The following is a 23,352-nucleotide window of genomic DNA, read 5'->3' as shown; positions in this document are numbered from 1 at the left end:
CTTCTCTTCCAGTCTGGAGGGATTCTAGCCTGTAAGTTCGATGGGGCTGTTACCATTGGAGCAAGACCAAGGCTGATTTGCAAACGGCTCGTCTCTATCTAGAATGACACAGAGGACGAACAAAGAGTAAATGTAAATGTAAATGTAAATGTAAACTGCTGGACTTGTAAAGCGCACAGCTGCCCGTAAGCGTCCCGGCGCTTGCTTAGGGAACCCGTCCTGGTATTCCCCTGTGAGAAACCCCAGCAGGGTGTCCACAAGGTGAAAGCCAGGCATCCCGCCGCGAGGGGCCGTAGTGGAGATTAAGCAAGCTATTGCCCAGAGTCGCAGAGTGTGACCCCGTGAGTTGAGTAGGCACCAGAGCGAGAATTGTTGAGTCCGTGGAATTTTGAGCCTGAGACCCGCCGAGGCGGGGAATTGAACCCTGGTCCACGGTCGATCTCAGCTTCCGGGTCTGCCGCCTCTAACCACTGAGCCACGCTTCTCTACTGAGAGACTGGAATGTGATCCAGAGTGATCATGAGTTGCTGAGATTAATTCATGCATTCCGTCCAAATCTCAGCTGTAGTAGACCATTCCATTTTGGAGAAGCACAAGTAGGTTAGCTGAGTCACATGTTATGAAACTGCAAGTGTGAAGACTTCTCATTGAATGTTCTGGGAAGGATAGATCCTATTACTGGTCAAACTTCATGCAGGTAACCTATATGTTTGGCTCCACTTCTTTTCTTTTTAATTGAATGTGGCCAGAGGTTATGTCAGGCATACATAGTGGATAATTGAATGTTTGGCAGTAATTACAAATCGGCTATGTCTCCTACAGTTTGGGATCGGCTGGTAGAACATGGCAGATTAGGAGGTCAGTCTATGACAAACATATGGAACTGCCTGAATTGTATTAGTAAGTTGAGTATTCTTAATTAAAGTGTTGATGGCTTCATTAGGAATTCCTACCCCTGCCCGAAGAAATGAAAAAGGTGTGAAAGCCTGAAACACTCTTCAATATTTAATAGAACAATTCATTTGAAAGTTGATAGAGCAACCAAAAGTAGCTGTTTTCATTTGGATAGATTCCTTCAAAGTACACAAGAATATCTGCCGACTCATAGCTGGAAACACTTGGGCATAATCTACCTCAAAGTCGGTCAAAGCACTGGTGTCCTCAAAGAATATCTCAGTTGTACTGGTCGTCAAAAGGTTTGTAAAACATTTTTAGGGTTTGTATATTAAGATGTGACATGGAGTCTACGGGTTGAGTGCCAGCTTATACCATTTAATACAAATTCCTAAAAACTTAAAGAAATACTTTCTACAATTATCATGTTCAACAAAAGAGATCTAAATTATAAAAGGTGTAAGTAAAATCTGTTAAATGCATCACATGAAAGTTCCTGCTCAAGCAGGTGTAAATTCTACTCTTGGACAAAACCAGCATAAACTAAACGTATTCCCGAAAAAGGGAAAGTAAGCCTTCCATGTTTTACATTATATTTCTTTATCAATACTCAATAACTTAGAAATGATTTGGAGCTTGCCACATTTGTATGGTATTTTCTGTCCACCCTTCCCCCTGTGAATAGCTTATAGCGTAATTTACGTTTTAAATTATTGCTTGTTAATCCTGCCCCAGGGAAAATCGTTTGTTAAACAAGACCTCTGAGTCTAAATAATTAGGCTATCTCATTCATAAGATATTTTAAAATGGTGCCTCATCCTATGAAAAAAGCCTTTCCACAGCAGAAAGTGTCATTGAGTCAGGATCACTACAATTTATGCCATTAAAAGGCAACTACGTTTATTTATTTATTTTTTAAAAAAATTTATAAAGCGCAGCATATACCCGTGGGTGTCTTGGCGCTATGACTTGGCTGCAAATCTCAGATGGAGCATGTGTCTACCTTAAAAAGTATTGTGCTGATCAGTTTATTGGTCAAATAACCAGGTTTTTACCAATTTTCTGAATTGAAGTAGCGAGGGTGCCAATTTTATTTCCTCTGGAAGCGTGTTCCAAAGTCTTGCTGCAGAGTTGGTGAAGCATCTATCGCCCCACGTCACCGTCCTAGTGCGTGGCACTACCAGTAGATGTCTCTGTTCAGATCGTAAGGATCTTTTCGGTAGATAGTAAAAAAGTTTCTGTTTGAGAAATGCTGGTCCAAGACCCATGAGAGCTTTATAGGTGAGACACAAGGTCTTGAATCTAATGCGATTTCTCACTGTTAACCAGTGGTAGTTCCTTATCGCTTGCTTGGTGGACTGAAACTTGGGAATGCCAGCTAGAAGCCTTGCGGCAGCGTTTTGTATAAGCTGCAGTTTGGCCACCACCCGTGCCTGAGCATTTACAAATAATCCATTGCAATAATCAAGTGATGAGAGTACTAAGGAACTCACCACTGTTTTCCTTGTACTCTCAGGAAGATAGGGCAGGATTTTCCTGATGATCTTAAGCTTATAGAAGGCAGACGACGCGACCTGATTGGCATGGCTGGAGAAGTTAAGATTGTCGTCGAATATAATTCCCAAATTCCTGACCTTTTGCACAGGTTCTGGGGGGGCTCCAAGTGGGGTCGGCCACCAGAAAGTGGACCACTGAGGCAATAGTTTTCCAAAAATCATTACCTCAGTTTTTTCAGAGTTTAAACGCAAGCAGTTCTCGGACATCCATTCCTTGATGGCCAGCATGCCGTCTTGGAACCTGGCGGCTACCTCCTCACCATCATTCTTAATTGCGATCACCAGTTGGGTGTCGTCGGCGTATGAGGTAAGGCTCATCCGGTAGTTCTTGATTACCCTTGCTAAGTCCGACACATAGATGTTAAAAAGTGTCGGACTTAGGGATGAGCCTTGCGGAACGCCACATGGGAGGGCGAGCTCGGTGGATTGAAATGCGCCCAGTGTCACTGCTTGCGTTCTGTTGGACAGAAATGAGGCCAGAAGCTCCTTAGCCCTTGAGCAAATGCCCATTTCCTCGACACGGTCAATCAGGACAGCATGATTGACCGTGTCGAAGGCCGCCGAGAGATCCAGCAGGACCAGTATTGCTGTTCCTCCTTGGTCCCTGATGGTTCTGATGTCATCGGCCGCCTTTATGAGAGCAGTCACTGTTCCATGAAGTTTCCGGAACCCAAACTGAGACTCGTCCAAGAGGTTGTTTTGTTCAATATATTCAGCTAGTTGGCTGTTCATTGCTTTCTCCACTATTTTGGCCAGGAAAGGCAGGCTGGCAATAGGTCTATAGTTTTTGAGAGTTGTTTTGTCTAGACCAGCTTTTTTAAGGAGAGGTTTCAGTAGAGTGTTTTTTAACTTATCTGGGAAGATCCCGGATTGGAACATGGCGTTGCAAATAGGAGTAATGACTTTACTAACCACGTCAATTACTGGAATGAAGATTTTAGGGGGGCAGGGATCTAGGGATGAGCCTGTTTTTACCTGTCTCATGAGATCACTTATCTCCTGATTCGTCACATCCCTAAATCTAGTAAACGAAGAGTCCGGATTATTTCTAGGTGGTTTAGGTTGTGTGTTGGTATTTGATGAAGTAACCGAAAATTCCGAATATATGTCGTTTACTTTTGAAAAGAAGAAACCTGCTAAATTATTGCAGAATTCCTGTGAATGGGGAGGGCTCAAGTCTACCACTTTCCCTGCCAGAGTCTTAACTACTTCAAACAATTGTCGACTTGAGTTTTTTGATTTGTTAATTTGCAGCTCAAAGTAGTTTTTTTTTCCTCCTCAATCATTTTTTTATAGATGGTAAGTTCGTCTTTGTGCTTTGCTTATGTTGTCATAAGTCTTGCGCCAGGTTCTTTCCTGGTTCCTACAGATCTGTTTTTGCTTTCTGAGGGTTTCTGAATACCAAGGAGCTGAAGGCACTTTCCTGTTTTTCGATATGGTTTTTAGTGGGGCATGCATATCCACCGCATTGCCTACCCAATTGAGAAACTGTCCCACTGCTTCAGTAGGGTCAGACTGAATGTTCGGGCAAGTGTTAGACAAGGACATCCTGAAGGTTTCGTAATCGATGTCCTTCCATACTCTGAATTTATTATGGAAAGGGGTCTGTTTAGCGGGGTTGGTTCGTTTAATCGGTAACTGACAAAAAATGGCATGGTGATCTGTCCATGTGAGAGGCAGAATTTTAGATACCTCCAACTCACTGATGTTGGAAAAAATGGTATCCAAGGTATGTCCAGCATCATGTGTTGGTGCTTTTATGTGCTGGTGTAAACCCAGTGTGTAACATTCTGCTAGTAGAGCTTGTGTATCAGCCTCATCTGTTTTGTCCAGATGGAAATTTATGTCTCCTAATGCCATAAAGGAGTCCTCGATGGCTAGAGGTTCCATCCAAGAAGTAAAGGCGGAAAGAAATTCTGCGCGCGGTCCTGGTGGTCTATAGATGAGCACTCCCTTAAGGTTGTGTGAAGCGTTCAGATTGATGGCAAAGTGTAGCGCCTCGCATGCCGACGATGGTACCGGGGCAATTCTAACTGGGAAAATATCCCGGGTAATGATTGCCAGGCCTCCTCCTCTTTTTCCCCCCTGTCTGTCCCGCCTATACACCTTAAAGCCGTCTGGTACTGCTACCTGAAGGTCGGGTTCAGATGTATCATCCATCCATGTTTCGGTCACAAATAGGATATCTATTGCGTGGTCCACAATTAGATCAGCGATATCCTGCCTATGCCTAGCCAGGGAGCGAGCGTTAATGAGGGAAATGGATATAGCAGTATGTTTGGCGGTGCCATCAGTCAGATGTTTAACTTTGTTATTAATTAGGGGAATGATGGATTTACAGTTCCTACACCCAATTTCAGCTTGATCTGAAAGCTCCTCTAGGCTGTGCTGGCTACAAGTCGTCAACTGTCCTGGATTCAACGTACGTATTTCTTCAGAGGAGTAAGTAGTCCTTTCGATATCAAATGACACAGGGGGTATGGCGCTGGGCGCGTGTCCGGCGCTGACGGGCGCAGACGGGCTTGCCTCTGGCGCGCCGCCGGCGCGCCCGCTGCGCCCGCCTGCTGCGCGGACGGGCGATGTTGTTGTTTTTATACATACTTTGGGTGGGGCGGGAAGAGGGTGGGAGGGGCGCCGAGCTCTCCGGCGAGCCTGCCCAATCTAAAATGGCTGCCAAAGTGGTGTTAGAAGCTTCCCTGCGCCTCGATAGAGCGACGCTGTGGAAAGGGGGTGTTTGTGCCTCAGCGAAGTAGTCTCGCTGTAGGGGGTGTCAGGGATGTTTAAAAACGCTCCCAATAAAATATGGTACCGTTTTTAAAATATTTATTAAACAATTAGCAAATCAATCGTTTTTAAAGCAGAGGTGCAAGAGAGCACAGTAGACCTCCGGCTTCCGCCTCAGAGGGAAACAGCAATCATTTATCACCCGGATCCGATTTACATCCTGTTAAATACCCAGGGAGGGCGGGAGGGGCGCCGAGCTCGCCGGCGAGCCTGCCCAATCTAAAATGGCTGCCAAAGTGGTGTTCGAAGCTTCCCTGCGCCTCGATAGAGCGACGCTGTGGAAAGGGGGTGTTTGTGCCTCAGCGAAGTAGTCTCGCTGTAGGGGGTGTCAGGGATGTTTAAAAACGCTCCCAATAAAATATGGTACAGTTTTTAAAATATTTATTAAACAATTAGCAAATCAATCGTTTTTAAAGCAGAGGTGCAAGAGAGCACAGTAGACCTCCGGCTTCCGCCTCAGAGGGAAACAGCAATAATTTATCACGCGGATCCGATTTACATCCTGTTAAATACCCAGGGAGGGCGGGAGGGGCGCCGAGCTCTCCGGCGAGCCTGCCCAATCTAAAATGGCTGCCAAAGTGGTGTCTGCATAATTAAGATTTACTGCACTTGCAACATGATCCATCATTGGAGGGAGCATTTTCATGTTTCACAAAAAATGTTGCTAGTAGCTCAGACTTAAAAAGTTCCACACATGATACAACGTAGTGGCAGACAGAAGAGGTTAGTTGGTCAATTGTTAGCTGTTAATTGATGTATTCATGCATTAAACAAGGACTAAAGAAGTGATATCTTTGAGCAAACGGAGTCAAAATAATTTAAAAAGTAATGCGACAGAACACACCACATTCGGTTGCATAATTTGTCTTTTCTAGTTATATAATTTAGGCCTCCACTGTTTCATATGTCCAATGTTCCTGACTATAGTTTGCACTATTATTCCTGTGAGCCCTATGCCCAAACCCAGATATATTCAAGCGACTTCTCAACAGGTTTCTCTACAGACAGGCAGTCAACATACAATCCGCTCAATTCCCTGCAAAGAGGGCACAAGTGACATTTCTTCATCTTTACAAAGGGTAATCATCTCTGAACAGTAGTTATTACCCTGTTTTAGGTCTCGCCTGTCGATGCGCATGCGCATCGAGCAAGCGAGACTATAGGGGCTCATCCAGACTTTATCTAACTTGCAAGGAATCGTGGCGATTCCTTGCAGTGCCCGTGACTTTTAAGCTCAATGCGCATGTGCATTGAGCTTAAAAGCGCGTGCACATGCCCCCAGCCGCCTGCCTTGCCTACTCTCTCTCACAGCCTCCCCCAGCTCCGCCCCCTCACTACTTGATTGCACGGCCGCTAGGCCGTGCCTCCCCTACTCTCCTCCCCCCTCCTCCTCTCCTCCCCTGCCTGCCTGCCGCTAGGCCGTGCCTCCCCTACTCTCCTCCCCCCTCCTCCTCCTACTGCCGTGTCGCACCTCTCCCCTCTCCGCCCCCTCCCCTGCCAGCCGTGTTACGGTGAAAGGCTTTTTTTTTTACTTAGCAAAGAGAAAGAATTCATGCACTGGGATTTTTGGGGGCGCACTTGTACAACTACCTGAAAAGCGAGCAGTGAAAACACGTTAACTCCGCGTGCTTTTGGAGCAGTATGAAAACTTAACTCGAAATACATTCTAAATGCCAGCAGTAGCCTTGCAACCCTAACCCCTCCCGCAAACATAGAGCTAGCAAGGAATCTACAATGGCAGAGTAAAAAGGGCCCAACCCGACCCGACTCAGCCGCTAGAAATAATAAAGAGCGAACATGAGATACATTGTGGAGCTGTAATACTGCAAGGACGTGAATGACCGCACGTAAACCCGGCGGCCATTTTGAATCTACAGCTACGTCAATTTCCTAGGGAAGCCGCCCGCAAGCCCCTCCCCTGCCCCAGTCACAAGCCCTGCACGCCTACTCCTCGTGTATCGGTTGCTGTTGTCGGCGATCTTCATGAGCCTTTCAGCCAATCGCACAGCAGTTCACGCCTGCTTCTCGTGAGCCAGCAGGGCCTTTTTGGCTTCCCATTGGCTGCGATACTCACACCGTCTCCCAGTGCACGGACCTAGTCGTCTCTCATTGGTTGTCTTCACTCTCACTGCTGTAGCATTTACGAATCACGCATGCCCCTCGTGCACAGTTTACCAGCTCCCCGACTTCACCATGTATTGTAAACAGCAAAACTTGGCACAGACTGTACATCCTTTGACTCCAAAAAATATTAATACGCAACCCAGCCTGTTAAAACTGGTTTGTTGAAATAAATGTGTTGATGATACTTAAGAGGCAACTCTGTTTTCGACCCATTTCTTAAGGTATTTTCCAGGACATACATAAACTACTCACCCAAATAAAATGTCAAGCTGTGTTTACATGGGAAGCTTTTTATTTTGCTCTAGGCTAACTTCAAAGTGTCAGCGTTTATAGGAAAGAGGAATGCAGTATACTTGCTCCAAAGAGCCTGCTTGTGCCTTTAAAAAAAAAAAAAAAAAACCTCACTCACCCTCAACCCCTCACCCTCACTCACCCTCACTCACCCTCACCCACCCTCAACCCCTCACCCTCAACCCCTCACCCTCACCCTCACTCACCCTCACTCACTCACCCTCACTCACCCTCACTCACTCACCCTCACTCACCCTCACTCACCCTCACTCACCCTCACCCACTCTCACCCTCACTCACACTCACCCTCACTCACCCTCACTCACCCTCACTCACCCTCAACCCCTCACCCTCACACAGTGCAATAGGTCTCGGAGCATTTGAGTTAGAGCTTTTAGAAATGTTTATGGCTTTTTTTTTTTTAATTCTTTAGCATTGGCTACAGGAAACAAAAATGCTTAAGATTTACAAAAAAACCCATAAACAATTCTAAAAGCACTAACTCTAATGCTGCGAGACCTATTGCATTTCCAATGCTTGTTTATAGCTTTCAAATGTTTCTTCCTTTCCCCGATTCTTAAAAACATAACTCACAACTATTACTCATGTTTACATTAAAAATTAACAGATTTCTTAGTATATCTCAGCATGACTTCTTTAGTACCAAATTGAAAATAACGCACTCCCAGACAAATTGCGAGTGGCAATCTTTTTTTTTTAAACTGGTTTAAAATTCCTTTGGATCTCATATAATGCAAGGGTTGTTATGTCAATTGCAGACCTTATTAACATAGAGCAGACACACTACAAGCTCATGGGTCCATCTGGTCAGAGGGTAACCCCATGACCTAGTGAAAGCGGTTCTTAACCTGTGGTTGAGAACCACCTTGGTGTCCACAATGCCTACTCGGGAGAAGGGGGTGGGGGTGGGGGTGGGGGGGTGGGGGGTAGCAAATCGTTAAAAAATGAAATATTATTAACCGATTAATATGTTATATTTATGTATATAAATTAAGAAAACAAGATGTAAAATTGAAAGCTTTAAAACGTGCTGTAACTATTTAGGAATTTGAAATTGGAGACTAAGAATTATTGGTGTCCTCGGATGTATTGGTGGTTGCAGTTCAAGTGCATCGAGCAGAATAGAATATGGAAGATGGTTCCAACCATCCCATTAAAATCACAATTTTGATATTTGTGTTTGTTTGGATGAAATAAAACATTTAATCATTTGTGTATTTGTTTAATGAATGCTTGTGTCTAAAGCTTGTTGAATTATTTTGTGGTTAAAATGATTGAAATTGCCTAGGTCTTCCAGTAATGACTTAGTAGGGGTTTCCAGATTCCGATAATGATTCAGTGGAGGGGTGGGGGTCTCTGGATTCCAGTAAGGATTACGTGGGGGGTCCACAGAAGACATAAGCTTCAGAACCAATTAAAGATTTCCTAGCTACTGTAACAGAAAGTTTCAATTCTATTTAGGACTCAGAGGCAAGGATTGTGCTATCACGTTCTTTGTTTTATTGAACAGCAGCCATTTTAATAAGCTTCACAGAAACTACAATTTACATGAACCACTGGGAATTTAGTCAACAGCAAAAACTGGATACTCTGAGTAAACAGTCCAGCTTCATCCAATCATCGACAGCTCCTCCTATGTAACTCCCTGTCTGTGAGTCCTCAGCCTCTTTCGTCATGCGAGTCATGCCACAGCTCTATCCACACTGATCCTGCTTCCCCGAATCTGAGCCTGGAAAATAGGAACCAGTTACCAGAGGGTATCCACAGGCCGCAACCATACAAATAAGGTCACATTATTTCAAAAGATATCAACAGCCTTAACACGCGAACATTGACGGAATAATCAAGCTATATTAAACAACATGCCAATAAAACACACAAGGTTAGAAAAGGAAATGGCAATATCAACTAGTCACAGGGTGGGTGAAGTGTGAGAAGGCTCCATGGGTGGGAAAATCCTTACGTCCGAATCCGTAATAGAATTTAAACTTTCCGTTATGGTAAATAGGAAATGTTTCATTCTATGTCAGGACCCGGAGGCGAGGATTATCCTAGTTTAAAGCTTGCTCACCACAAGCCGAGCCATATCAACACCAGCTTAAAATAGAACCTTTTTTGAAGGTAGAATCAGAGGGCCAATCGGCAGCATTCATAATATCCTCCAAGCTGCTCCCAAAGCAAATGCCTTTGAGGCCATTGCCTCTCGCGCTGGATGTGCACCAGAAATCCGCAGGTCCACCCTCGTTTCCTGCGTGACCCACCAAACCCAGCGGGCAATGGTCGGGGGAAGGCACCACCCTGTGGGGCTTCCGGAGAGTAATCAGAAGTTGCCTCTCCCCTGGAGGGCGAAACTCAGCGTACATGTCCTCATAAGCTTTGAGGCATTCAACCAAACACAGCTTAGGGAAATCCAGGAAAGGACGGGTAATCAATGATTCTGGTATTGAACTTTTTTCTTCTACTAACTGTAAATGACACTCCCAAATGATCATCCTGTAATGTCAATAGCCTATATATCCAAGACTCGTCTACAGGAGATCAAGCATAAAAGCACGGCTAGCTTTGCCAACAATGCTTTCCGGGACAAGTATTTGTTCGGTTGCCTGGAAAAGAAAAGGTTACGAATCCTGATGACATCCCAGAGAGTCGAATATCTTGGTTCTAGGGGGGAGCGACAACAGAATCTCCCAGAGCAAACGGCAAATAAAGCGGCGTGCCCCACAGAAATAGCGGAGTGGAACATATTAATCTAGCTGTACACCAAACCCTCCTGCGCTAAATGAGCGAGACCGTTGAGAAAATGGACTAGCTCGGCGCCCACTGGATGACAACCCCATTGTACACACCAACGAGACTATCACATCCAAGCAGAACAATATAATTTGTGGATGCTGGTGGTCCAGGCCTTGGACAAGAGTTCCTCAGCCTTACTCAAAAGGCCTGGGACCGACCATCAACACCTGAAATCCTCCATGCCATTAGACGCAAGGAGCTTTCCTGAACCAACCGATGGGTGAGGAGATCCAGTCTGAGCAGAAGTGTCGGAAAGAGGGGGGGGAGTTGGATCGAAGAATCCCAAATAAGTTCCAGAAAACCGGAAACCAAACTTGAACTTTCAGATCAGGGTGATCAACTCCACCTCCAGTTGCTGACGTCTGACTTGGGCCGCCACCCTGGTGATCATGGCAAATGGAGGTACATCCCTCCAGTGCCCAAGCTTGAAGAAAAGCGTCCGTTGCTGATGCCTGAGAGTCCGGCCGCCAGTTCAAAAATCGGGGTAGTTGATGGTCGAGTTGGGACGCAAAGCGGTACACTGAAAACGGGTCCCACTGGACCTGATGCATGACAAAGACCTCTGGGTTCAGCTTCCAAAGGCTGGTGTCCCAGAAATGGTGCGATCACCAGTCTGCCACCGATTTTCCTGACCGGGGAGATACTCCACAATGACTGATACCTGGTTCTCCAGACAAAACTGCCAAAAACTGGTCGCCAGATCCAAGAGCGCCTTTCACCGGGATTCTCCCAGATGGTTATTATAGCAAACCGCGGTAATGTAAAGTATGCTCTTGCGGACTACACACCACCCATGGAGAACACGCCACAATAAGCGCCCCAGCCTAACCTGCTGTCATCGGACTCTATAATGAGATCCGGAGTGGAACCGAAGATCATTCTTCTGTTCTAGGATTCCATGTGACAAAACCTCCGAGATTCCTCAACCAGCACAACAGCATTAGAATACGAGAGCTCCTTCTGCAGGTGCTGCGCCTTCAGTAGTTTAAGAGCCCGATAGTGGAGCAGGCCTAGACATATGGCCTGAATGGAGGCCGACAACAGCCCCACAAGGCGCGCGAACTGACGCAAAGATACCCTCTGACTAGTCCTCCTTAGTTTGTGACGGATCTTCGTCACCTTGCGTAAGGGAAGGCTGAGCATAGCTGACGTACAATCGATCACAAACCCCAAAAAGGTTGCCTTTTGAGCTGGGACCAGAAGGGACTTTCCTTCGTTTATAACAAACACCAAGCTTTTGATAGAGTGACGGACCTTTGCAAGTGTAGTGGCAATCTGTGAGAGTCTCGGTCCATGAGGAGCATATCCTCCAAATACCAAAATAAGGTGCAATCCCTGCACCCGCAGGTTCACCACGGCTGGTTTGAGAACCTTCGTGAAACACCACGGGACGGAGAAAAGGCCGAAGGGAAGAGTGAGGAATTCAAAGACCTGGTGGCACCAAATGAACTGAAGGAACCCCCTGTGGGGTGGGAAGATCGGAATGGATAGGTAAGCATCCTTCAGGTCTAGGGGAACCATTCACTCCGAGGCGCGACAAAGGTAGCGCAAAAGATGAATGCCCTCCAGCTTGAAGTGGCAATACACTAGCTACTCATTGAACTTGCACTAGTTTAAAAACGGCCGTTGCACCCCGTCTGACTTGTTGAACAAGAAAACCTTGCTGAGAAAGCCATGTGGGTGTATGACTGTGGAACAGACGGCCCCTTTGGCCAGGACACAGAAATCTCCGCATCCACCAGCGTAACATGTTGGGAGAACTGAATTGACTTTGGGCGCAAAAGCTGTGTGGGGAACCCACAGACTCCAACTGAAACCTCAGAACAGTTTGCAAGACCCACACATCCGAGGTGATCTGCTACCAGATATGGATACAATCCCCCAGATGGCCTACTATCTTTACGAGGGAAGAAGGGTGAACATTGGAATTGGTGGTCTGGTCGTATCCTTTGCCTCATGGCCCTGGAAATGCTGTTCTCGGGACAGGTAGAAATTAGCTAACCAGTAGTCCTGGTATTGACCTCTCCGGGAGCCTTGCCCTCTGGGGGAGGTAAGGCCTGGCCAGTCAAGCGGACCCTGCCGCGACCGCCCCCCCTGAAAAACAGAGTCAGAAACAATTATTTAATGGAAGACTAAGCTTTATCCAGCGATGTGAAAGAATTTATGAATATGCATGAATTCTTTGATACAGGGCTTCCCAAAGAATCTCCCTTGGGCCACCGCTCCTGCTTCTGAATCAGCAAAATCGTTCAACTTGGCATCCAACTTTATTAGCAAAGAGCAGCAACGCTCCGAGGACAGAGCGTTGTTGGCATTGCCGATGAATATAATAGACCGTTGCGCACATCCGGAAAGGACTTCTGGGGAAATGAAGGATCCCAAGGACTTGCCGTCCTCCGCCATGTCGAAGATCTTGGTGAGCGGGCCAAGAATGTCAAAGAGTTTATCTGGACATGTGTGCTAAGGTCTATCGATTTCCTTTTTCGGATCTCTCCTAAATTTTGCCAAAAGGTGGCGATCTAGTGTCCAACTCCGGGGTTAGAGTGACCTTCCCTTCCAAAGAGGGGCGCAAGCATTAAACCTTAAGGCGATTTCGGGCTTCTTCGCCTAGAGGGGCCCTGATTCTGTCAGCCACAAATTTCGCCACCTTTGAAGAGGGGGCTCACTCCGAAGAGTGAGGGTGCACAATTTCCTACGGATCCAGCACGTCCGATTTATCATTACCCTGCCATGGGGTCGGTGCCCGCGCCTAGGGTTGGAGTAGTGAGGCGCCATGGTCTGGTAGGCCCAGCAGCTTCATCGTCATTATCTTCAAGGGTAGGGGAGGTGGGGCGGTGGCAGTATCCGGGCGAGTAGAACCCCCGGGGGGAATGGTGGGCTGTTTCAGGGCCAAGAAAGCCTCTTGCACGCGCCCAAAAGCATCATAATCCACCTAGTGGGAACACGGTCTGAGTTTTGTGGCGCGGGAGGGGTTGTGGCACGGCCAGGGGGAGGGTGGGCATTAACTAATTTGGCGCATGCGCTCTATTTGCTGGGACAGGTATTGTTTCATAATGGTCATAGCCTCCCCCACAGCCCTGTATATGGAGGCATCACTCTCTGATTGAATTAGTCATCCTATGGGAGAGAAGCTAGAGGGTCCTCCTCCCCGAACAGATCATCAGGAGTCTCCATGGTGGTGACCCACTAGAGAACAGCGAGACCAGCAGGAAGCAACTCTGACTTAACCCACATAACACAACAGCACTGGTAAGGGCTGAGTAGTGGGCAGAGCAGGCTACAAGCACTGCAGTATTGTAATGGGCTGGGTGACAGCCACCAGTTTGAAGGGGGCACAGTCTCATGATCGAATTGAGTTTCTGCCCAGGGACACACACCCTCCTCAATGCTACAAAGATCAGCTTGGAAAATCCCTGCCTGGGAGTGTGTCTCCCAATGGCCCCTTAGACCAAAATAAACAATTTGGACCCCACAGGGCGATTTACAAGGCAGGCACACAAGGCAGACCCGGTTCAGTGAGCAGGCGTACAGGATTTACTGCAGCTATTACCTGTACAGACCCCGAGTCATGGGGCATCAGATCTCCAGCAGGGCAAGGTCGCGGACCAATTCCGTTGTTTGGTGTTCAAATCCAGTCCCGATGCTAAATGAAACCGAATCATGCGCCACTACCATAGAGATTAACCCAGATCTGTGACACGCCCCTAGCAGGGGTGGATCCCACCACAGTGCGAGCTGCGTCGAGACAACAATAAGCCATGGCCGCGAAGGAGCGCAAAATCGCCTCGCGGCCGGTAGTGCACACACGTCCAACAATGAACAAATTTAAGCGTACGCATACAGTGTAAGGCCACACACATACACTTTGATTAACAACAAAGAAAGGAACTTAGCTTTGGCTGGGAGCAGCGAAGAAAGAGGCTGAGGACTTGCAGACAAGGAGTTACATAGGACGAGCTGTCCAAGGATTGGATGAGTTGGGACTGTTTACTCAGAGTTGACTGTTTTTGCCGATAACTAAATTCGCGGTGGTTCATGGCAATTTTTGCTTCTGAGAAGTTTATTAAAATGGCTGCAGTTCAATAAAACGAAGAAAGTGATAGCATAATCCTTTCCTCCAGGTCCTGACATAGAATCCAAAGTCAACTACACCATAACAACTGCAGAAAAGTGCTTCACAATTATGGACAACTTAACACTAATTTATCAAGTCGTGTTATCACCATTCCACAACCTATGACACAAGGACGCCAGTCATTCAAGGAACACTGATAAAATGAAAGATCGCAACCAATAATGTTAACATTAAAAAGAAATACTAAAGTTCGATTGTGGTGAAATAGAGCTTCAATAGATGCAACTGCACCAATGAAAATTGTTACCAAAGGATGAAGTTACCGCAAGTACTTTTAGAGATGAAAAACACAGGAGGCAATGTTAAGGACAACTAAACAAACAAATACATAAATGTCAACACTGGTGTGGTGGTGTACAGTTTCCAAATCACAGTTCAGTAACCCTTACCAGAGCTTGTGAAATGTACAATGGAGTTTCAGCCGTTATACAGACTTTCCCTCATAACTTCTGAAAAACTGGCAAATAAGTAAAACGGATGCAGCAGCCAAGTTGATGATTAAATTTGTGAATTTATTGAATCCCAATCTCCTTTGAGAAAAGGGGAAATAAAGTGCTGTGATTTTTACAGACAAAGAGAAGCTAAAAATCTTAAAAACAATAGAAACGGGACCAAATGAATTATTGAACCTAATGAACAGGGTTGGTACGAGTTGAGCAAGTGTTCACTTGGACGGCATAAGGCTCTACAGTTTGCATGACTGACTGTATTCAAAATTCGTAATATCGATTGGTATAGAGTCCACTTGTACTGCACTATGGGATTTTGCTGTGGGTGTAGACTCTACACCCACAGCAAAATCCCATAGTGCAGTACAAGTGGACTCTATACCAATCGATATTACGAATCTTGAATCCAGTCAGTCAGTCATGCCATCTGTGGCAATCCTGTGACCCATTAAGCTGCTGGTCAATTGAGTACCTAATAATACAACGGTTGGGATGTTCCACAATTAACACAGATATTGGTTCAAATAGGTCTGCAACTATTGCAAAGAAATGTGCCGGAATTCCTACTGAAAGATGATATCACTTACCATACGCAGATTTTGTGTCGTTCTCGTTTCCACAGCTCTTAGGATCTCCCTAAACCGCCCAACTCCTTTTGTCAAATTTCTGAAAAATATTGTTTGGAGAACAGAAGTAAGTCTTCAATACAAAGACTACAACAAATAAAAAAATCATGTTTCCTATTTTTACAGACCATGCCATTCATGTTCGCACATCATAAAACTGGAAAGAAACTACCAAACAAAACAATAGTTCTTCTTTTTCTGATTTTTTAAAAAACTTTGCACATACTTTAAAATGGAATTCGATTGCTTTTGCCAGATAAGGAAGGGTCTAATTCAGTGGTATTACAACTGTCTGACTAAGGGATCAATGTGGTCTTGAAAGCTAGCAACCAAAAATATCTGCAGGATCAAATGCTGTGTTTTTAAATTTCTTTTTGAAAAACACACTGCGTACCTTGTACTCTGCACTCAGTCGTGTACAATCACTATGAATGAATATAAACATTTTAAGCATGGGATGATAATCAGTGGTTACTCTCTACAGAACCACTACTCGGTGCTGACAGATTTTGTAGAATCCTCTGCCGTCATTCTGCGGATTTCTACATATTTCAGAAAATTATTATTTATGGTTCACAAAAGACAAGAAAGGACTACATATACTTAAAGTGAATAAGAGAGCATTATTTGCAGCACCCACAATCACCCACAAAAAGCCCACACCACCTCTGACAGCTCAACCATCAACAGACCTTCGGGATCTGTCTGAGTGAATTTTATCAGAACCCTATAGATGGTGGGGAGATTATCCGATCAACTGTGGATCATGTCAACATCCAACTCTTGGTCCTGGAAAGTGAATACTACGTTTTATTTTGCTCAAACTAAGGCATTTGGTAGCCTATGTATGTAGTTACTTATTTGAATTTAGCCAGCGCTTTTATCCAACATACCATATACACCTCTGGTAACAAATCTTAGATGGTCACTGTTTTGAAAATAGTTCAGAGAAATTGAATTATTGGTTTATACACCTGTATCCAACTTCTGTATATTATTGTGGGATTGTAATTTGCTATGGAACGAGGCCTGAAATTTCGCAGCACTGTTGTTGCCCACCAGATTGCACAGTCTTTGCATGCTTGAGGGCTATTCTGCAGTTCTTTACTAACTGTTATCTGATCTCATCTCAAACAATGTTCTTTTCCATATTTTCAACATTTGTTCACACCATCAACATTCTGGACCTGATCCTTGAGGCAAAAATGTATTTGTGCACTGTATTTCTATATCATGTAATGAAGCTGGGAGCGAGCTGAATATCCTTTGTATGTATTACATTGCGTTGTAGAACGGGAGGTCTTGGGCACAGTGCTGGATGGCTGGATGGTACAAAAAGAACAATGAGGGCACTTGAGGAAAAAGAAGGATGCGAATAAGCACAAGGGGTGAATATAATACTGTAATCTGACAACAGAGGACATGATGAAAAGCCTTAGTCGGAATGACAGTAGTCAAGCGCCAGGAATGGTGGATCCAGTGGTTAATCGTATTTTGCAGAATTATCAACATTTATGATAGTGTGTTGAAACTGCAACACTCGTAGATTTTGATCTTCCAAACTTTCAAACGTTTGTTTAATAAATATATCTTCCATGCCTCCTTTTCTTTGCAAAGGTAGGCTATATCATGCACATAAAATCAACTAACACTTTTTCTAGCAATATCTCTAGTAGCCTGTGTTCTTTGATTGTATAAAGAATCTATACATACAGAAATGAGTTGTCTATATTTGTTAAAAACCTGATTTTCTTGTATCATGCAGGAGGAACATTATTAGGAGTTCTTGTATGTTAGAACCACCTGTCCTAAACTAATAATGTGCAACACACATCCATCCAGGATCAGATCATGCCATGTTTTCACGATAGCCTCATATAATATATTTACATAAACAAATCTCAATTAGCCTCATTTACATAGTGGAGTAGTGTGGCTCACTGGTTAGAGGCGGCAGGCCTGAGAGCAGAAGTCAGCCCGGGACCAGGGTTCAATTCCCGACGCGGCAGGGTCGTGGACCTTGGTCAGCGGACTCGATAATTCTCGCTTCGGTGCTTACTCTAATCAGGGGTTCCACTCGGCAACTCTGGGCATTAGCTTGCCTAATCTCCACAACGGCCCCACCAATTCCGGGGATGCCTGGCTCCACCTTGGGGACTCCCAGCAAGGAACCATCCCACAGGGAAAGCCAGGACGGGTTCCCCAGAGTTATACAGCGCCGGGACGCCCCGTTGCTGGGGCAGCTGTGCGCTTTACAAGTATACTACATTTACATTTACATTTACATAGTAAATACAATAATACTTCACTGTCTTTATGAAAGATGCTTTTCAGCCTCAGAATTGATATATTTAAAGTATATGAAGAGGGTGAGGATTGTCTAAATGCAGTCATAATCCATGGGTATGACAAATATCAGGGGTCTGTCCTCTGACAATGTGAACCTTAAAAATACCAAACCTCTCCACTTTGTCTAATATCTCCCTGCTAGGCGTTTCCGTGGTCAGTGAAAATGGATATAATAAATACTTTGCAGGCATCTTTGCCCTGCCTCCGTTCTACTTAATTACAACTTTGCTCATGTTTTGACACAGTACATGCCTATTGCACAATGTCACCTTTCTATTGGTGAATACCTTAACAACACGTAGCTTTACTACTCCGTTACTAATCCCCTTGGACAAGCTTTTGCTGGTTCTTCTCCAAACCATCATCAGTTGAGATTATACCATGGACTGAACAACTGTACAAATGACAGGACAAATTCATCCATTTGTATAGTCGAAGCCCATAGAATTAGCATTTGTATTTATTAGTTTGAGAAGTCTTCAGAAGTGATGTACCTAGTAAAAAATTAAACTAAATAAGAAACAGTATCGGAGTATCTCAAGGCTATAGTGGGTGCTGGTGTTTACTGGAACACAAAATCACTAAATCAGTTTTTGAGCAACTAGCTGCTTTGTTCTGGCATGAGTAATGTTAAAAGTACAACTTTGTGCAAAAGTAAAGCATTCAGCCGTCGTTGCCACCACCCACAACTGCAAAACAGAAGCTTTCATTCACGCCCTGTCCAATTCCTCAGTCTGGGCTGTGAGGGCTTGACTGAGCTTGGTGAGTTGTTGCCTAGACCAAAGTCTGTCTGGTATCGGCCTACTAGCTTAACTCAAGGGCAATATCCTAGCGAACTTCAATCCGGAGACTATTAAGCCTAGTATTGGCACCAAATAGTTGTTTTGCTCACTGCTGGGCCCCACAGTTGCTTACTGTTGCTAATTCCCACCAACCCTTGCCCTGCCGCACGTTCACCCCACCCAGCTGCTCAGGCAGGTAAATACAGTGACGATGGTAGCTGACTTGAGCTGCAGGGGCTAGGCAGGGCGGGGGATTTAGAACAGGCACACCTGGAATCCAGAAATGCCCGGAGAACTTTATGCCTGGAACTTATGAGCTAGACTGGGTGATTTGAAAACCCGAAAAGCAAGTAAGTTTACATTGTAGAGATTCGCATTGAGTACAGGAAGATCTAACCTCAGCGTATCCAAAGACCACATCCCCATCCCGAGTCTTCTACGTCCACTGCAGCTGCTGCATCTGAAACGCTCTGAATTAGATGATGCAAATGAAACAGTGCGATCACCCTTGAAGGATGTTTCCAAGCCAGATTATTGCTTAATTTGTGGTGCCTACACAACAACCTTCAGGCATCAAAGATAAGATCATTACTCTTGGTGCTCATTGCAAAACTCCTCCAGTCTTTGACATATGGGCTGGTAGCTTTCCAAGGGAAGTTGGGTATCTGGTTAAACTTTATACAATGCTTGTTGCTCAGACATTTATTTCATCTGCCTAATTCTACCTGCCAAGCAAAAATAAGATTGAATTCAATCTTCAGCAACCAGAGTTGAAACTTCTCTCTCAATTCTTGATCACTTATTATGCAATACGCCGTGCTAAAGACCTCACCTTAAGAAGCAATATCTGGCGTTCTCTCACAGTTTCTAATTTATGCTCTAATCCCTGGCAATCTCATCTAAAAGAGTGCCATTTTCACCTTGTAACCTGAAGAAAAATGGAATGCCGAAATGTCCCAACTACAATTCAAACAATTAGTTAGGAAACAGGTAAAAGCCCTCTTAATTTTACAGGACAGGGGGGTACACTACAAAACAAGAAACATGCAGGCTACATAGCGGAAAATTTCTCTGGGAAGAAATTGATCGATTACCTTTCCTGCCCTCTAGCCAAATCAATGAGACTACGATTAATCCACATTCTTTTTTTATGCTTTCACTTAATGGAGCTCAGGCAAGTGTGGCTGTCATGCAAAGACTATCCAAAACAATGCCACCTGTGCAATCACAAATTAGAATCAATGTTGCATGTTGTTTGTATTTGCCCTGCACTTTTGGCCGAGAGACGAAGATGGCTAAGACCACTCTTCAAAGAACAATACGATAGAGAGGGGTCCTAGGGGATATTTTAAGGCCTGGCGTGGACACAGCCCCCAATCACTTAACTAATAACAAACAAGAATGTCCACGGGTCTACTAATAGAAAAAGAGAGAGACTACCTCAGTGACAGCTAATCCTAGCAATATTTCTTGCACGTACAAGAAATCAGTAACATCCTTGAAATTAAGGAAAACCCATCAGTCACCACTCGATACCGCCCTGGTCATCATCTGGGACTCCTTATGATGTTACCATTGTGTGGCATACATATGATACTGTGGACCCGATGACAGTGTCCTACATCTATTAATGTCACACTAGATGTACTTCCAGATGTTTAGCTAGTGGAGAAGAGTGATAGGAAAAGAAATTGCAGTGCATGAAAAGAAATTATAAGCAAAAAGTGATTTAAAATTGGGTAGATGAGAGAGACTATATTTTATTATTTCACTCAAATGCCCAAGATTAAAAACAGAGCAACATAAGTCAGTTCTAACAAATATCTGTCTGGGTTAGTGTTCTTAGGTCGACATGTTTCAGCAATATCAAATGGACCTTTTTGTCCTTGCCTTCCTCAGGATCTTGTAAAATATAATTGCTACTGCAATGTGTGACAAACACAACAATGTGAATAAAATGAAAACATATCACCTGAATTTGAAGGTGTATATCAGTATCCTTCTGCATGTGGGTTATTAGACCACTAGGATAGATATACAAGTTACTGTTACTCATTTATAGGTAATCTGACAGAGAGGTAGAAACTAAAAGTACAGGTATCTCAAAAAGTAAACATCCCAAAAAGGATATAGTGCCTTGCAATAACATATCTCATCGTAAATTTATTAAGTCAAATCCATCATGTATATCTTTAACATCAATGTATTAATATCCCCGCTTACCTATTGTGCAGGAGGATCAGGCCTCACCTCACCTGGCTGCGGCTCAGGGAGAGGAAGCACCGCTCTATAAAAATCAGGGAAAACGTAACATAAGACGAAATCGAATGTTCTGCTGTCCCTGATAAGCTTAGGCAGGTCCATGGAAGCATCAGACGTCATCACAAACTGAGGAGTTGAGTGAAGGACAGGTCCTGAGTCAAGTTTTTCTCGATCTTCCACCAAGACATTGCAGCTTTCACAGATGTCGAGATCTGAATCATGTTGTTGAATGACCCCTTGAGCTGAACGCATTGAGTATCCAGTTGCTCCTGTAGTTGGCGCATCCGAAGGCGGTAATTGGGAATTAGTTGAATGCATGAGGACATCATCCCCAGCATAGATTTGTACTTTCTGACAGAAACTGACCTTTCTGACGATAGAAGGCGTGTCATTCCCTGGAGACACAAGACCCTCACGAGAGTTGGAAAAGCTTTGCTGAGATTTTATCGATGCGAGCTCCTAGGAAAGTCAGAGAATTGGAAGGAATGAGAGAGGACTTGTCCAGATTCAGACGGAGACCCAGAGACTGGAAGAGATTCTGGCAAGTTTGAGTAAAGTTCTTGGCTGCCTGAAAAAAAGGAGCTTTTATTAACCAATTATCCAGGTAGTGAAATACCTGGTGACCTGAACTGATAATGGCACGAACCTGAGATGTTTTTGATGCTCGGGGTGAATGGGGATGCGAAAATAAGCATTGAGAGATGGCAGATAATCCCCTTTTTCCATAAGAAGGATGTCCTGCAGAGACAACATCTTGAAAGATTGGTTTTTGATGAATTTGTTCAGTAACCGGAGGTCCAAGACCTGCCTCCACTTTCATGTCTTCTTTAAGATTAAGAATCCTCGATTGCGCTGACGTAAGGGCACCTTTTCTATGGCGCGTTTGGAGAGGAGAAGTTTTTTCTCCCTCTTGAGATCTGGCAGATGACGATGTTATACCTGCGGAGGAGGGGTAGTTGGAGGATACTGAACATACTCTAGGGTGTGACCTTGACGGAAAACATCCAAAGCCCATCTGTCCAACGAGACGGACGTCCTATTTTTTAAGAATCTTGAGCAGGTTGGTTTGAATTGTTGTGGGACTGTAGTGGCGGGGACCTGGAATAAATCATTGCCTCTTGTGAGAATACTGTTGTCTTCCGGCAGATTGCTACCTTTTACAACCGGCAGGTCTCGAATAGGACGATGCAGTGCCGGACCTGTAAGGTTGGTTGTACGCCTGACAGGATGTTTGAGGGTACTGTTGGAAACTCTGTTGGAACTGCGGTCTGGATGCGTACTGCCCTCGAACTCTGCCCCGAAATAACCGGAAACTACGTTGTTGTAGCATTGCCAGGGATTTAGCCGTGTCTGAGTCCTTTTTTATAGATTAAAGAGCTTCATCTATATGATTTCCGAATAGGCATTTGTCGTCAAAAGGCATATCTAGCACCTTAGCCTGAACCTCAGGACAGAAGCTAGTTGCCTTCAGCCACCCCCAACGCCTCAACACAGCTGCTCCTGCCATTTGCCGGAATGAAGTCGGAGAGATATCTGTCGCAATCTCTTTCATCTCAGTTGAAGCTCTTTCACCTTCCGATAAGATATCCCTTGCTTCTTATCTTCGGGGAGATGTTCTAGGAGCGAAGAGATGTCCGACCACATCTGTCGGTCGTACCTGCCCAGAATGGCCATAGTGTTGGCAGCTCTTATAGAAGAGGCTGCCAGGGCGGCAAACCTCTTCCCTATGTCGTTCAGAGAACTTCTTTATCCGGAGGTGCAGAATATTGAGATGCTGGATTTTTAGCTCTTCTTTGAGCAGCCTGCATGATTACCGAATCCGGTCTAGGGTGACAGACATGGCATGTTGGTGAATTATCCAGGGCCTTGTACTTTTTATCCAGCTTCAGGATTACCACTGGGATAGAAGTTGGTGTCCACCTCAGTTTGAGACCCTCCTGCCATAAGTAATCCACTATGGCAATTGCCCTAATAGATCGTTGAGTGACTGGCTTAAAGTCATATAAGAAACACTAAGTTTGGTTAACTGGCTTGGGTAGATCAAAGCGCCTCGAGGCACGTCCTAAAAGGTCATGAAAGCTCCAGATGTCAGCAAGGGGAGAGTCTGCAGGAGGAGGGATAGGAGATGACGGTGTGCGAACTACATAACCATCTCATTCGTCCTGGGTGTCAACATCAGTGTGTATGTCTCCTTCCTCTATCTGTTGTTGGTCCACATTCTGTGATTCATCAGGAATAACAATAGGAGGAGGCAAAACCTTTTTCCTCGTGGGTCTAGGAGTCATC

The 23,352-nt window shown here is 44.8% G+C and overlaps 1 protein-coding gene across 3 annotated transcripts in view; it reads right to left on the bottom strand.

The window, feature by feature from the left end:
• The window catches only part of TTC7B (tetratricopeptide repeat domain 7B), a 1,395,621-nt gene that overhangs the window by 870,230 nt on the left and 502,039 nt on the right, over positions 1-23,352 (bottom strand). For all 3 annotated transcript variants that reach the window (XM_078660056.1, XM_078660054.1, XM_078660055.1), the window contains exon 6: positions 15,635-15,713. In XM_078660056.1, coding sequence (XP_078516182.1) covers positions 15,635-15,713 — 79 coding nt within the window. The remainder of the gene's footprint in view (positions 1-15,634; positions 15,714-23,352) is intronic.

This window comes from Lissotriton helveticus, chromosome 9, assembly GCF_964261635.1.
Source record: "Lissotriton helveticus chromosome 9, aLisHel1.1, whole genome shotgun sequence".
Lineage (NCBI taxonomy): Eukaryota > Metazoa > Chordata > Amphibia > Caudata > Salamandridae > Lissotriton > Lissotriton helveticus.
This window is presented reverse-complemented; position numbering and strand designations above follow the sequence as displayed.